At 38.1% G+C, this 17,613-nt stretch overlaps 1 protein-coding gene across 4 annotated transcripts; it reads left to right on the top strand.

Annotated features, from left to right (window-relative positions):
• The first annotated feature begins 2,229 nt into the window (after positions 1-2,229).
• Positions 2,230-16,597, top strand: LOC106870337 (uncharacterized). Of its 4 annotated transcripts, XM_089338507.1 has the most exons (3): positions 2,230-2,423; positions 2,551-2,588; positions 11,783-16,597. In XM_089338507.1, the coding sequence occupies exon 3, from the start codon at positions 11,883-11,885 to the stop codon at positions 13,656-13,658; it is 1,776 nt and encodes a 591-aa protein (XP_089194633.1). In that variant the 5' UTR covers positions 2,230-2,423; positions 2,551-2,588; positions 11,783-11,882; the 3' UTR covers positions 13,659-16,597. The 4 variants fall into 4 exon arrangements, with proteins under 4 accessions (XP_089194633.1, XP_089194634.1, XP_052831020.1 ...); XM_089338508.1 differs by lacking the exon at positions 2,551-2,588 and having other exon boundaries at positions 2,230-2,418; XM_052975060.2 differs by lacking the exon at positions 2,551-2,588.
• The last annotated feature ends 1,016 nt before the right edge of the window (positions 16,598-17,613 follow it).

Raw genomic sequence — 17,613 nt, 5'->3', positions numbered from 1 at the left:
TCTCTCTCCTTATCACCCTTCATTTCACTCCGTCTCTCCCTCTCTCTATTTTATCATTTGTCTCCTTCACCACCCTCTTCTATATATATCCATACGCTTTTTCTCTCTCTCTTTACTCCACTCCTTTACCCATCTACTTCCACCACGCATCTCTCTCTCTCTCGCTCTCTTTCTCTATCCCTCATCTTTTCCCCTTGTTCTTACTCTCTTTCTCACTCCGCCAGTCAAATGCCAAATCACATGACATTCACATATCTCTTCCCTCTCTCTCTCACACATATCCTCCCTCTCTCTCTCACACATATCCTCCCTCTCTCTCTCTCTCTCTGACCCCCCCATACAAGCATTATCCCCTTCATCTACACTCCTACTTGGAATCCTACACTCAGTCCCCTACTACAACTTCCTTTCTCACTCACCCTCTCTCATATCTTATAATATCTTTATTCACACTCATCAACTACTTCACCCTCTTCTTATTCGTTTACATTCTCTCTCTCTCCTATATTTTCTGACCCTCCCTTACATTCTCTTACCCTCTCTTCTACATTCTCTCACCTCTCCCTTTTACCTTACTTTCCCTCTCTTTGACATTATCGTCCTTTCTCCTATATTCTCTAACCTTTCCCTTTGACATTCTGCAACCTTTTCTTTCTTTTCATCATCTCTCCTCTTCCTTTCACTCTCTCACTTTCTCATCCTCTCTTTGTCGTTCTCTTTTTCATTTTACACCCCCTCCTCTATCTCCTATCCTATCACCCTCTCTTACGTCCTTACCCTGTTTCTTATAACCTCCCACCTCTCCCTTTTCATTCTCCCACCCTCTCTTTTCCATACGTTCCCCCTCTCTCTTGTGATCCACCACCCTCTGTCACACAATCTCTCACCAATCCCTTTTTACAATTCCTCCTCCTCCCTCATATTTATACAGATTCCTATACACTCTTTCACCTTTCATATTCTTTACAGACTTCCATATTCTCTTTCTCCTCTTTTATATCCAAACTTTATTTTCTCTTCTCTCATTAAACTTACTCCCTTCTTCCATCCCCTATTCTCTCAAACTGCCTTCGTGTTTCCCTCCTATCATTTTTCAACTTTCTCACTCCTTTGTTTTATTCCTTTGTCTCTTATTCTCTGCAATTTTTCTCTCAACATCCGTCTCTTCCTTCTTTTCGCCACTTGTCACTTTTCTTAGAATTTATCTGTCTATCTTCCTTCGCCAACAATAAATCGGGCAGAATTGCGACTGGATTTCACAGACGGAAACTGAAAGAAGCCTGTTATGTATATGGCGATCCTTCGATATTGGTCTCCAGAGTGTCGGCATGAGGAGACGACGTCATTCACTCTCTTTTTCAGCCTAGTTTCTTTATCTATATCATGAGGGTTTGTGTGGATAAATGTCTATTGATATATACACACACACACACACACACACAGAAGCAGTTAAAGGCAAACTGACAGAGGGGCCCGTTTTATGTGGGAACGACGGAAGGAAGGGACTCAAAGTGTGATAACAAAAGATAGGGAGAAAAAACAAGTAGCAAAACGTATAACAGAAGTTGTAAAACAAGACATGAGAGACCGGAAACTAAGAAAGAAGATCTCCCCCACCCCGCTTTTATCCTTCTTGTCTTCAAGAACGTGCTCGAACTCACCCCTTTCTCACTCTCTTGCCTACATCAACAACTTTCCAACACTCCCCCTCTCGTTCGTTTCTTAGCATTTCTTTCCCTCGTCTCTTGCCGAGAGAAAGAGAGAGACAAATAGAGGGAGGTAGACAGAGAGAGAGAAAGAGATAGATATGGAGACAGAGAGACAAATAGATAGATAGAAAGAGAGAGAGAGAGAAAGAGGAACAGTGAATCTTTACTTATAAAATTTCGTAAACTGTTCTTTAGATTTGTTAATTTTTGTTTGACTTTAAATCTGCTTTAAATGTTTATTTTTCATTTGTGATTGCAGATTAGTAACTATTAATAAATAAATTGCTATCTTTATTAACTAGATTAATTAGTACAGTTTACTAACTTAATAAATCAGGAGCGCGTGAGTGAAGGAAGAAAATTATACCAAAGATGAAATAAAATGCTATAGAAAGAAAGAGAGTATGAACGAAATAGATATAGAGACAGACTGAGAGAGTGGGAGAGTGTGATAGATATAGAGAGAGGGTATAGAGAGTGAGTGTGATAGATACGCGTATAAATGCAGAACGAGTGAGTGAGAGGGAGTGCAAGATATACAGATAGACACAGAGAATAGAGCAATTGACATACAGATAGATAAGAGTGAGTGAGTGCTTTAGATGTAAAGATTGATACAGAGAGAGAGTTGCAGGAGGAAGGGGCGGAGAAAAGTTATGAAGTTTTCAGTGGCTTTTGCTTCTTCATTGGATTATTCGATGTCGATTTTGTGAGGTTAAATTCACTTTTATTTCAAAGTATCTGCAAACGGATACATATTTATTTTTATATTTTCTCTCTTTTCAAACTCTCCAAGTTAATAATTAATGTATCTCTATATTTATTTAACTAATTATTCAAGCGTGAAGAAGGAGAAAGAGAAAGAGAAGGAGCCATAGGGTAAGTGCGAAAATGACAGAAAGAGAGAGAGAGAGAGAGAGAGAAAGAAAGAGGCAGAGAGAGATTGATGGAGTTTGAGAAGTTAAAAAAAAACTTAGTTCCTGTTGATTTCGAAGACTTTGTATGTTTATGGTCCTACGTATTCCTCATTTAAAAAAGAAGACAGACCGATCCTTATATTTTATAATTCACAGATGAGAGGCCCACAACCTCTACATACTCCAAACTTGTTGCATTCGTAACCAAAAATTTGTGTTTTTAAATATATTTTTCTTTTTACCTTCTAGTATTTATTGTAATGAATCTAAATCGAACCTTATTAAAAGAAAAAGCAAAAAAAAAAAAAAAAAAAGTTTGTGTGTCTTTCCCCTCTGTTCAACAAATTCTTCACTTATATTTCTAACCAAGTCGGTCGGCTTGGTATTCTTTCTGTCTGAAAGAAATAAAAATGGGATGGAGATCTTCCTTGCCTGCTTTGGCTTGTGTTTGTCTGCTCGTTTCCTTACTTTGCATCGCTTAACTAACTTTTGGATGCAAAAACTCCAAGATACTTTCGTTGATAACTAGTCGGAATTCTTCAACACTTCGCCATTCTTGGGACTCACTTCACGTACAATCAATTTCATTTTCTAAGCACACCCGTTATATTATATGGCGGTGCCGTAGTCGAATACTGAGATCAGTAAAATAGTTATCTCTCTCTCTCTCTCTCTCTCTCTCTCTCTCTCTATATATATATATTTATTTATTTATTTATTTATTTATTTATTTATGTGTTTCAGCCAAGTGGCTGCGGTCATGCTGGTGCACCACCGTGTTTATAATTTGTATGTTGTGTACGTTCTAATGTTTCAAGTAGGGTCTTTGGTCTTTATCCAAGGAAATAAATATGAATGTATCCCTCATAACCAGATCCCTCGGTTCCATTCCTTCCTTATTCCATTCCCAGATTCACTTTTGTAGACCATTCTGTTACTGCTTTTGGGTGGTCCTAACTTCAAATAACGCGCCTTATACGTATTTTTGTTTCCATATTATTTTCGGACCTTGACTCCCGCCACCTCTGTATATATATATATATATTTGCTGGGTTAATACAATTAAAGTTAGTTACCAAAGCACCGGTCATACGAAGACGAGCAATTGTTTTTCCCGTCTTCTTCGTCTAACCTTTGTCTGAACCCCGTAGAAGGATGACGTATAAATATATATATATATATATAAATTTATGACATTCATGTTTATTTTTGGTTGACGCTTCTTCAGGAAGTCCTAAATGTCAAACATATATTCGTGGTTTTTGCTGTGGTGCATTAGTATCGATAGTATCAGCACTAGTATCGATAGGTTAGTTTTTTTCCCTTTTATATTTCTTCCCAGTCGATAAAAATATGTACCAGTAAGTATCTCGGGTCGATTGAACTGAAGCCGACTGTATTACATTCCTCCCTTCATAAAAATTGTGACCTCGTGCTTATCGAAGAAATTATCACCATCATTATTATTATTAAGTGTCAATGAGTATCAGCTTTCATCTTTCTGAAGTTGTAGGGGTAGACAGCAGATACGGTAAGCAAAGCATAGGCATATCTACACATTAGGGCCCCACCCTCCATGATTTTGTTCCCTTATAATTTTCTAAATATTATTATTATTAGTGTCATTAAGTACTCACCACCTTTCGTCTAACAGTTTGATGGGGTGTTATTGATTGTAATTTTTAATTGAAATTTTACAGAGATAAGTTGTCGGCAGTGTAAAGACAATAATGATGGTAGAAAATTTTGAAAAAAAACCCAATCTTTCTCTCCCAACTTTGACACAACCAATTTCCGTAACTTTAACATTTTCACTTTCTTTTTAGAATTATATATCTGAAACGTGATCATTACGTAATCTAAACCCGCGAAAACATTTCTGCAAAATATTAAAAATATCCAATTTAGCGAGAGTTATGAAGAGACAAAGTCGGAAAGAGGGAAAGGCGAATGATACAAAACTCCTAACAATTTTGTCTTTTAATGTTATCAACACAATCGTAATTTGTACACCCACGAAAATGTATCTGCAAAATTTCGTTTTAAAATATGTAGTTTTCAAAAAGTTATGAAGAAACAAATTTAGTGGGGCATCAATCTGTAGCGAGGCCCTATGTCAATTATTGGAATTCTATTCTTCACACACATGTGGGTCTTGTATCTACCGTCAGAGATCATCATCGTTTGGTAGAATCATTTGCACGTCGAACAACATTAACGACATTTCTTCCGACTCTTTACGTCCTGCCTTTCATCCTTCATCGATATCAGGAGGAATTCTGAAGAATTCCAACTACGTTTCGTGGTTCGCTACCTCAACAGCCCCTTTATAGGATCCAGTGGCTAAAGACATCATCAGGAGGAACCAGGTCCGGTTTCGGTCCCTTCTCCTCTACCGTCTTCGACGTGGCGCCCCCCGCCTTTGGAAGGTGTCTTCAGCTCTGGTGCGGGGTCCATTTCTTCTTTCTCCTTTTTTCTTTGGCATTTTGTTCTTTGCTTTCTTCGATGCAGCGTCAAACGAATGGCTGCAGGGTCGATAACATATAGTATCAGTCAAGTACCGAGCATCAATGTAATCGACTAGCCCCTTCTCAACGTCAAAATGTCAAGCTTTTGGACCTCTCTTAGACAGAATTATTATTATTAAATATGATGATGGAATCGGTAAAATAAGAGCTAAATGGTGTATTACAAGCTTAAAATCGTGCCAATTTCAAGGTCGATAAAATCTCCCCGCCAATTACTAGAACCCATTACAATCGATTGAGTATCGAACAAAAATGCTTTGTTGTAGTCCCTATACGTTCTGAGTTCGAATCTCGCTGAGGTTAACTTTACCATTCTAACAATGAGTCGGTTTATTTTTTCTATAAAGAATCTTGGATATGAATGTAATTATAACACAAGAACTGTTTGCATCTCTTCATAAAATAATGGCCTTGGAATCGTCTTTGATATTGTGACCCAGTGGATGTGTGGTATTCCCGCTAAACTGAGAGAACAGACGACGTTCCAATCCCGGATTAAAAGGCATTTGCCATATCGGTTTCCTCGTATTTAGGGAAATGCTTGAACATCACAACATCCATTTTGTCCTCATGTGTCCAAAACAAACCATTAATACCTTCATCGGCATCACCACCACCCGTTATCGTTGTGGTGATGGTCATTATTTTATCATTCACTAAATTGCCCGTTGTCTTATTTTGGTTTGGACGAGAGTTCTCATCTTTGTGACCCTTACATGTCCTTGGGAAAGGCATGAATATAACCACATCACAATTACTAAGCTATACTTTCTTTTATCTATATTACACCATTGTTGCTTTCTTATCTATCGCCCTTGTGGTAAATAATTAAGAAAAGGGTTAATTACCACAGCTATTAAAACAATTATTAATAGTGTAGGTTGCTGTAATAATGGATCTTAGTTTTTAGCTCAAGGCCAGCAATTTAAGGGAAGGGGTAAGCTGATTAGATTGATCTCAGTATATAACTGGTATTTATTTTATCGTAGTCATAATAATGTACGTTTTTGAGTTTTTAAAAAAATACCGAGGTCAATTTTGTATTTTCATTCTTCTGGGGTCGGTAAGATAGTACGAGCTTGTACCAGTGTTGATATAATCAATTCTTCTTTTCCCTTAGATTTGTGACCTTGAGGACGGAGGATTTAGCAGAATCATTAGAACATTAGTATTTGTTACCATTCTTTATGTTCTGAGTTCAAATCCAGCCTAGGTCAATTTTGCCTTCCTTCCAAGCTCGATAAAATAAATAAGTACCAGTCAAATATTGAAGTCGATTTAATCGACTAGACCTCTCTCTCTAAACTAACGGCAATTAAGAAGTAATTGTTATCATTAATTAGGGCAGTCACTTAGCTGAATTAATTGGGATTTCGGACAAAATGCCTTGTGGTATTTTATTTAGGTCTTTTACGTTCTAAGTTCCATTCTGTTCAAGAGTCGAGTCAGTACTACTCGTGTGATTTTTCACCCTTTAATGGCCTAATTTATACTTAGAAGAAATGAAAAGGCCTGAAGACAAAGAAATTAACTAACTTTATTGGTAAGAATTTTGCATAATCCAATCCCAAAAACCTTGTCTTCGACCACACCACGAGATGGACAAAAGAAAAACGCAATGAAATCGGTATTCCTGTATATTTATGTATGTATGTATATATATGTGTGTGTGTAAGCATTTATTAACCCTTCGTCGGGAGTCGTCACCCCCCCCCCCCTTTCTCTTCAAATGTCTCACTATGTAAGGAAGTTCTATGTTCTTCAACGTCGCCATTCTACTACACACGTGTTGCCGCCTTCTCGCAGACATTGCCATCAGACGGAATTGGCATTTTGAGGCTTACAGCGTGTGTGTGGGTATATGCGTGTGTGTGTTTATATATACACACACACTCTCTCTCTCTCTCTAGAGACTACTACGGATAACTGCATATCATATATATGAAATCACATGCATATACGCATATACACACGTCATATTGAATGCCATTCCATAAACTAATATATGCGTGTGATTCTCTTTGAAAACTTTCATCAAAGCTTTGCATGTTTCGTTAGATTTTCTTAAACAAAAAACCATTTTCTCATTCTCACACACCACCTCAACTCGGTCTATTTACATCAAAATTGTGAACTCGACTTTCCCTTTACTTCCTTCCATACTTATTTTACGCTCCTTGTCTTCACAACACGCTCACACACACACACACCCCTTCTCTTCGTCTCTTCTATCTTTCTTTTATACCCTGACCCTTTCTCTCCCTCATACACAATCCCTTTCTTCCCCTCTCTTTTCCCCACCTTCATGCATACTATCCCTTTCTCCTTTACACACATTCTTCCTCTCTTTCTATTTCTCTGTCCCTTTTCTCTCTTTCGCATGCGCACTTTCTCTCCTCTCTCTCTCTCTCTCTCTCTCTCTCTCTCTCTCTCTCTCTCTATCTATCTATTTATCTATCTATTTACCTGTCTATGCGCATTACTGTTTGTCTCCACCACCTCTTGGCAACGAGTGTTGGTTTATTTATGAACCCATAACTTAGCACCTTGGCAAAAGAGAACGATAGAATGAGTACCAAACTTAAAAATAAACACTGGGGTTGATTTGCTTGACTGACCCTTTCAGATAAGTGCCCCAGCATGGCCACAGTCCAATGATTGAAACAATAAAAGAGTAAATAGTTCTTTGTGGTTGTCTTTCGCCGCTACATGGCAACAGGTGTTGGTTTGTTTATGTCCCCATAACTTAGTAGCTACAGGAACATAGGGTGTGTGGCATTTTGGGCAAGTGTCTTTACCCATAGTGTTGGATCAACCTATGGTTTGAGAGTGAAATTGGATAGATGGAAACTGCTTGGAAGCCCATCAAATGAATTGTACATTATTTACAGTGGACAGATACATGTCCTCACCTTTGTTATTATCACAACATTTTGGCTGGTGTACTCTCCAGCCTTCATCAGGTGTTCTGGTGGAATTTCGAGCCCCACCCTTTATTTGACTGATGGGGTACACGGTTCTCATTCCTAAGGTATGTTGCTGATGTTATTTTTCTGTTGATATTATTTTTTTTATGACATAGTGGATAAGAGGGTGGGCTACTAACCCTCAGATTCTAAGTTCAATCCCAGTCAGGGACTTTAAAAAAAAAAAAATCAACTGAAAAGTAACATCGGCAACATACATTAGGAATGAGAACAGTGTACCCCGTTAGTCACATAAAGGGTTGGGTTCAAAATTCCACCAGAAAACCTGATGAGGGCTGGAGAGTACACCAGCTGAAACGTGATTACAACAAACAAGATGAAGACACTTATCCTTCCATTGTAAATGATGTACATAATTCCTCATCTCAAAAATGTAGAAATGGCTTGTATTTGTGATTTATTAATGAAAGTCCCAACTACTTTGTCACTTATGCCATGCTTATTTGGTTTGAGGATAACATTGACCCTTTCATTACCATATTTATTTACTGTGCTCCTGTTCAGGTGTTGTTTATTTGGTGGAAAGAGTCACCTGATTTAATGCACAAACATTCGATCACTATAAACGAATCATTTGTGCAGGTTGTCCTGCAAGAAATTGCAGAACCGTCTTTCTCAGACTGTGAGAAACTACCATCCACTTATTTAAAGCGTAAGTTTTCATTCTTCCAACCAGGGACGTGCCACCTGGGTAGGCAAGGTAGGCAATGCCTACCTTGAATAAAATAGATCGATAGCAACATTTTCCTTTTATGGCAAAATATGCACCTAATTCAATAAAATTACGAAGGTTACTCTGATTACTCTGCATGAAATGCAAAATATTTCATTTTTTTGTAGATTAGGTAGACATAATTTGCCCCTACCTTTCAATTTCAATATTAAAACTATGTATAGTACTGCTGTAGTACACGTGCTGCGTACATTCCTACAACAACGTTTTCTTTACGTGTTACAAAGGCAAAAGTAATTCTGCCTTCAACTCAGTCGCGTGCCTGTGTTTCGCTTACATTTTTGTGAGTTTTACTACATAAACGTCACCAACTGCCAATCTTGAGTAATTATTCACAGTACGTGTGTCTGCTGTCAACATCCATATTTCCTGACAAGTGAACAACTTTATGTAACCCATTTCATACCAATCTGCCTGAGAACACTCCTGGTTCCATGAAATAAACTTCCTATTTTAAAACGATCTCAATTAAAACCCTCTGTTGAAATTCCACATCATTTTATGTTCTAAACAGCAGCTTAATAATAATGACAAACTTTGTCATTATTTTCAAAATTAATTGAAACGAAGGCTGTGTATTCCAACGGAAATAGTGTGAGGATCAATTCTGTCTTTTATCCTTTACTTGTTATTATCATTAGATTGCAGCCACGCTGGGGCACTGCTCTGTAGAATCAATCCCAGAACTTGCCTTCTTTTCGATTTTTGAAGCCTGGTACACATTCTGTCAGACTTTCTTGCCAAACTGTTACATTATAGGGATGTAAACTCATATTGGTACAGCAATCACATCATTGAACTCTTGAAGTTACAAGATAAGGAATGCATGATTAATTCAAAACAACATGAATAAAGAAGCATTACATTTGACAAAATAATCATCATCATTTGACGTCTGTTGTCCATGCTGGCATGGGTTGGATGGATAGTTTGATCAGAATTGGCAAGCCAAACAGATACACCAGGCTTCAATCTGATTTGGCTGGGTTTCTATGGCCGGATGCCCTTCCTGACACTGACCACTTTACAGAGTGTGCTGGGTGCTTTTTACATGACACTGGCATGAGTGCTTTTTATGTGGGACCAACACAGGACTCTTGCAGGCCAATCGTGCTAAAGAGTTCAGGTATCTTATTCCACATCTTTGCAAGTCAAGCTGCTGCCGACCAGTTTGTTAAGGGGAGACGAGAAAAACCAACATCACTGCAAAGACACACACACACACACTTTCAGATATACAAACACAGATGTAGTTGTTGTTGTTGCTTCTTTTTAAAAACTTCCAAATCTGCATTCAACGTTCGTAGATTCTAAGTAGGGAGTTGGTGGGGTCAGGCCATTTTCATTTTCTCATTGGATTTTAAGTGGCTGCAGAAGTGGTTCGCAGAAGTGGCAATTGTAAGCAACAGAAACGAACACACCAACAACAGCAACAACAATACATTGTGCTTCTGTGGTGGCCTCTTCCCTGGCTCCACCACCCACGGTCGCATTTGCTTCATGTCCTTTCAAAATGGACAGATTATTAGGTTGTAAAGAAATGTATTATATAATTGTTAGAATTGAAAGACTTCAGAGCTGCTTCGTATATGTATATCATCATCATCATGTTTGTTTTCCATTCTGGCATGGGTTGTGTGTGTGGTGGCACGTGGCCTGGTGGTTAGAGTGTTGGACATATGATCCTCAGATTGTGGTTTCGATCTGCGAACCAGGCGACGCATCGTGTTCTTGAGCAAAACACTTCATTTCACGTTGCTCCAGTCCACTCAACTGGCACGAATGAGTAACCCTGTGAGGGACTAGCGTCCTGTCCAGGTTGGGAATATATACCCCAGAGAAACCGGGAAACTGGCTCCATGCTCCTTACAGAATACCATGGACTAACCAACCATATATACATATGTGTTGTGATCTTAAGAGACATGTGATTTGTGGAAACGTGGGTAACAATGCAGTAAGTGTGTATAAATTCCATCCCAGGATTAATATTATTATTATTATTATATATATGGAGCCTGGTGCAGCCTTCTAGCTTGCCAGTCCCCAGTCAAACCGTCCAACCCATGTCAGCATGGAAAACGGACGTTAAACGATGATGATGATGCTGATGATATATATATATATAGGTATGTATATGAGAGATTAAGATAAACACAAGTTTATATGTCTCACCATTCTGGTTGCTTGGAACACTGCACTGGATGTTCCAAGTAAATGCATTTGGATGCTTAACCAGAACGGATTATCAAGGAACTTAATAAACTATTAATGCTAATTATTATAGGAGTTACTTAACCATTACACTGAAACATAAAAGAATTAACTCTTTGTTAGGCACAAAGGCCCGAAACAGAGAGTGCACAGCACAAGAACAGACAGAACAAAGAAACCAAAAAGAATCAGAATAACAGAATAACAGACAGGAATATAAATCTATGTGGAACTCTGAACATAACAGCAAGAGTCTACTTACTCTTTTATTTTCTTATTTGTTTCGGTCATTTGACTGCGGCCATGCTGGAGTACCGCTTTTAGTCGAACAAACCGACCCCAGGACTTATTCTTTGGAACATCAGTTTTGTGGTATTTGTTTTGACTCACTGCATTCTGAGTTTGAATTCCATTAAGGTCGTCTTAGCTTGATGTCCTTTTAGGGGTTGATTTAAAAGTACCAGTCTGAGCCAGTGAAATGGCAGAATTGTACTAAATTCAGTCGACCCGAGGCTGTAGTAGAAGACACTTGCCCAAGGTGCTACACAATGGGACTGAACTTAGAACCACGTGGTTGAGAAGTATGCTTCCTACCACACAGCCACACTTGCCCCTGCATGTATGTATGTGTAAGAATACTTAGGGATCATACATTAACACTAATAAGGAACTCTTTCTCTCTTTCTATTTCCAGGCAGTTCAAGATGGTGAACCATAATCTGTTGAAATGATCAGTGAATCTTTTGATTATAATGATTAAAGATTGAAGTTTGGTGTGTCCACATTGAGTTATCATGGCTGATATCAGAGCATATGAATGTTCCAGTTGTATGATAATCTTTGCTGAAGAGGATGAGTTCATTCTGCACCAAAAGAGCTTTCACAACTTAACTGATGATTTAATCAAAGCCTGGTTACCGAAACATATTCTGAAGAAGAATGGTACCACGAAAGGGATCTCCATACAAGTGTATGATGCCAGTCGGCCATATGCTTGCGATATTTGCAATAAAGCTTTTGTGCAATCTTCACATTTGTCAAACCACATGAAGACCCATTCTGGGGAAAAACCATATGTGTGTAAGATCTGCAAGAAAGCATTTTCCCGTTCTTCCAATCTGTCTCGGCACCATAAAATCCATACTGCTGAACGTCCTTATGTCTGTGAGATTTGTCTAAAAGCTTTTTCCCAGTCGTCTCATCTAACACGGCATCTGCGTATCCATTCGAAAGATCGGCCTTATTCATGTGAATATTGTCACAAGACATTCTCTCAAACATCCAACTTGTCCATTCATCTCCGCATCCATTCTGGTACCGAACCATTCAAATGTGATATGTGTGCCAAATCATTCTCGCGGTCTTCAAATTTGTCTCGCCACATGAAGATTCATACACAGGAGAAATCTCATGTCTGCCAAGTTTGTAACAAAGCTTTCTTGCAGTCATCACATCTAACACGCCACTTGCGGATCCATTTTGAGGTGAAACCATTTTTCTGTCCCACGTGTGGCAAAGCATTTTTTCGAGCCGAACATCTTTCTCTTCACTCTCGGTTACACACAGGTGAGGAGCCATTCAAATGTGACATTTGCAAAAAGGGTTTCTCTCGTTCTTCAAGTCTTTCTCGTCATATCAAAATTCACACAGCAGAAAGACCATTTGTCTGTAACATATGTGACCGCGCCTTCTTGCAGTCTTCTCACCTGGCACGGCATATGCGAACGCACTACGAGGAGAAACCTTACGTGTGTCACGTGTGTGAGAAAGCATTTTCCCAGTCTTCCAATCTGTCGATTCATCTACGTAGTCATTCTGGCGAGAAACCATTCACCTGCGACATCTGTGACAAATCCTTTTCACGCTCTTCCAACTTGTCTAGACACATCAAAGTCCATTCTGAAGAAAAACCATTTACCTGTACCATTTGCCAGAAGTCTTTCTCACAATCTTCACATCTTACCAGACATCAAAAGATACATAATCAGCCTCCGGCAGAACCAAAGATCAAAGCGCCTTCACCAAACTATCCTTGTGGCAAGTGTAATGAAAATGTATTGAAATCACCTCATACCAACATGTTTTTCAGCAACAACAACAACAACAACCAAAATCTGTATTCTTCAGAAGAAATACCTGAAAGAAAACCTTACTTGTGTGGTTTCTGTAACCAAAGTTTCTTGGAAGCTTCAGCAATGGCGCTTCACATGAAGACTCATTCAAGTGAGAAACTGTTCAGGTGTGAACTTTGCAACAAAACTTTTACAGATTCCTCTCATTTATCGCGTCACATGAAAACTCACTCTGGAGAGAAACCATTCCGTTGTTTGGTCTGCGACAAATCTTTCTCCCAGTCATCCAACTTGTCGATACATTTAAGGACTCATTCGGGCGAGAAACCATATCAGTGTGAAATTTGTAACAAAGCTTTTTCTCGTTCCTCAAATCTCTCGAGACATTTATTAATCCATGAACAAAAACGACCTTATATCTGCGATATTTGCAACCGAGCCTTCTCCCAGTCTTCCCACCTCTACAGACACCTTAAAATCCACAATTTGTCATCTTAATCTTACCCTTGTGTGTGCCTAAACTCCCTAAACTTCTTTTTTCATTTCCTCATCTTATATTTTCTTCATCTTCTCCCATTCAGCCATGTTAGTATAACTTAGTATTTATTATCATTATTATCATTATTATTATTACTTTTAGCGTGCTAGATGGCAGAAACAGTTGAACACCAGATGAAATACCTTGTGGTATTTATTTACCTTCCTTCACATTCTGATTTCAAATTCTTCTAGGGTAGAACCAATCAAAAACTGGGATTACCATTATTGATTCTTCCCTCCCCACTCGACCTTCTTTCTAACTTTGTGCCTCATACAAGAAATTATTGTAATCATCATTATGGTTTAGGACAGCGAGCTGGCAGAATCGTTAGCACGCTGGGCAAAATGCTTTGCAGTATTTCGTCTGCCATTACGTTCTGAGTTCAAATTCCGCAGAGGTCGACTTTGCCTTTCATCCTTTCAGGGTTGATAAAATTAGTACCAGTTACACACTGGGGTCGATGTAATCAACTTAATCCCTTCCCCCAGATTTGAGACCTTGTGCTTCCAGTAGAAAAGCTTATTATAATTATTGTCAAGGCAGCAATTAGGCCGAACTGTTAATGCACTGGACCAGATGGTTAGTGGTATTTTGTCCAGCTGTTTATGTTCAGAGTTCAAATGCTGTTAACTTAGCTCTTCATCCTTTTGAGATCGATAGAATAAATGCCAGCCCTGGTCAAACTGTCCAACCCATGCCTGCATGGACAATGGATGTTAAATGATGATGATGAACCTTAAGTTTATTTCTTGTCTTCTATACACCCTGAAATCAGAGCATGTGGTGTCTGCTTTGGTGGCTTTTTCAGTGTTTGCTTCCAATTACATGGATTCAGTTTCAATCCCATGGTATTCCTGTCAAACCATTCACCTCATGCTAATGATGAGTTCTAAAATAATAATTCTTTCTATTATTGACACAAGGCCTGAAAGTTTGGTGGAAGGGAGTTAGTTGATTATGTCGACCCCTTGAGCTCAACTGGCACCCATTTTATTAACCCTGGAAAGATGAAAAAGTAAAGTTGCCTTAGGTGGAATTTGAACTCAGACCATAAAGCTACAAGAAATAATATGACTAAGCTTTTTGTATTTCTATTAGTAATAATGATTTTTTACTAAAAGGAATTTTTTAGGGTTTGTGATGTTTATGCCTTTCTCAAAGGCTTATATGAAATGAATTAGCATAAAAGGGGAAAAAAAATTCAGGTTACACACACACACACACTTAGCTTAGGATTACTTGGTTGTTGCTCAGCCCCTAGTCACCCCTAATCAAATTGGATAAGAATCAAGTGTTCCCACCATGACCATCCCATCTTCATTCAAGACACTTCATTCAATTTCTCTTCCTTTCCTCTTTTAAAACAATAGGATGTGATTTGAAGGAGATATTGCTGCCATTTCTAGCATGTCAACAGACCACTTTGAAGTTCCCCTTGTTGGCTTGCATGTGCAATTTTCTGAGCAGATGTGGGTTGTATAGAACCACAAATTTAGATATTTGTATTACACGGTTTCTAGATGGTGCACTACTTTTGTGTTTTTGTTTTTTGTTTCTCTAAAAAGAAAAGAGATTTATGTTTCTCATGTCCACCCGGGTACTCACTTTAACCCTTTAGCATTTAATCCAGCCGAAATTGTCCACCCATTTTAAGTTCAAACAGGCCAGATCCAGCCTCTCACACCCATCCTACAATGACATTTTCTGAAAAATAACATTCAGACCATCTAAATCGCAAAGCTACAAGATAATGTGAGATTAGTTCAAATCAATGTGAATTAACAAGTATTACAGTTGACAGAATAATCTAAAAACAAAAGGGTTAATCTTTTTATTTTTACCCTGCATTCACCGATTCTATCCATCTGCCACCCTCATGACCATACTTCTTCACACCCATATACACATACACACAAAAGGCTTCTTTCAGTTTTCATCAATGATATGCATTCATAAGGCTTTGGTTGGCTTTGGACTGTATCAGAAGAAGCTATCCCGAAGGTGCCACGCAGTGAGATTGAACTTGAAACCAGAAAGATTAAAATTCTTTTATTCTTTTACTCGTTTCAGTCATTTGACTGTGGCCATGCTGGAGCACTGCCTTTAGTCGAACAAATCGACCCCAAGACTTATTCTTTGTAAGCCTAGTACACTTATTCTATCGGTCTCTTTTGCCAAACTGCTAAGTTACAGGGACGTAAATACACCAACATTGGTTGTCAAGCGATAGTGGTGGGGGGGACAAACACAGACACACACACACACACATATATATATATATATATATGATGGGCTTCTTTCAGTTTCCATCTACCAAATCCACTTATAAGGCTTTTGTTGGCCCAAAGCTATAGTAAAGGACCACACAGTAGGACTGAACCCAGAACCATGTGGTTGAGAAGCAAGCTTCTTACCACACAACCACTCCTGCGCCTATGCACATGCACACACATCTATGTTTGTCCCCCCCCCCCCCAACCACTTAATCAGTTTTGGTGTGTTTATGTCCCTGTAACTTAGCGGTAATCGACGGAATAAGTACCAGGCTTTTCACAAAAATTAAATAACTACTGGGGTTGATTTGTTTAATTAAAATTTCTTCCAGGCGCTGCCCCAGCATGGCCACAGTCTAATGACTGAAACAAGTAAAAGATAAAAAAACAGATACATTAAGTGGGCCACCCAGGTGGAGGTGAGAAACATAATTTATCCTTAGGTATTTTTTTTTTTCATCTCATTACATTTGTGCATGACAAATTTTTTTTTATTTTCAGTTTTTATATATATATATTTTTTTTTTTTGCTGCCAATAAATGTGTTTGATAAAAAAAAAAAAGGAAAAAAAAAAACTAAACGAATAAAAGAAATACTGTTTTGTAGAAAATAATAATTATAATAATATTTTGTTTTTGTATTTTTGCAAGATTCTTGATGTGAAATTCTACATTGAAACAGATGTTGGTGGGTCATTATGCCAGTATGAAACACACACACTGGTGCTATTTCACTTTATTATTATTAAGGTGGCAAGCTGGCAGGGTCGTTAGCATGCTGGGAAAAATGCTTAGTGGCATTTCATCTATTGTTAGGTTCATCATCATCATCGTTTAACATCTGCTTTGTGTGTGAAGAAGTGGCCACAAGGCAGCCTTCACAGAGTAATCAAATTGCCATCATATCTTTATGGCAATTCCATTAATTGAAATAAATTTAGATATCTTAATTTTATTAAAATTATTGATGATTAGGTAGCTCAGTAGGTATGGGTGTTGCAAAGTAGTAATATAACAAGTGGATGTTTCAAATCTCTTCCAGGAATTACAAAGGTTCTTATTAAATAACATTTTTATTTAAGCAACCAAATTTCCCTCAGCAAAAAGATTGTCTGTGTGAAGAAGGGAGTCAAAAACAGCCTTGACATAGTAACCAAATCACATTCAACTCTTTGTAGTAAGCCCAGTAATTTAAATAAATTTAAATATCTTCATTTTCGCAGTAGAATTGTTGTTGCTTTGGTGGCCTAACAGGTCAAGGTGTTTAGAAGTGGAGGTTTCAAATCTCTGCTAGAAATTACAAAAGACATTATTAAATACTTTTATTTAAGCAACCAAATTTCACTCACCATAAATATTGTGTGTGTGTGTGTGTGCAAAGGGGCCACACGGCAGCCTTCACATAGTAACCAGATCTCCCTCATATATTTATAGTAAATACAATATTTGAAGTAAATTTAAGTATCTTAATTTTCTCATAAAAACTGTTGCTGCTTTGGTGGCCCAGTAGGTAAGGGTGTTTATAAGTAGTAACAAGACACAAGCAGAGGTTTCTAATCTCTGCCAGGAATTACAGGGTGGTCTTATTAAACATTTTCATTTTTTATCTCTAGAGATAAAAAAAAAAAAAAAAATTTTT

The sequence above is a fragment of the Octopus bimaculoides genome, chromosome 20, assembly GCF_046866305.1.
Source record: "Octopus bimaculoides isolate indiv1 chromosome 20, ASM4686630v1, whole genome shotgun sequence".
Lineage (NCBI taxonomy): Eukaryota > Metazoa > Mollusca > Cephalopoda > Octopoda > Octopodidae > Octopus > Octopus bimaculoides.
The sequence above is the reverse complement of the archived record's forward strand: the minus strand, read 5'-3'. Positions and strand labels throughout refer to the sequence as shown.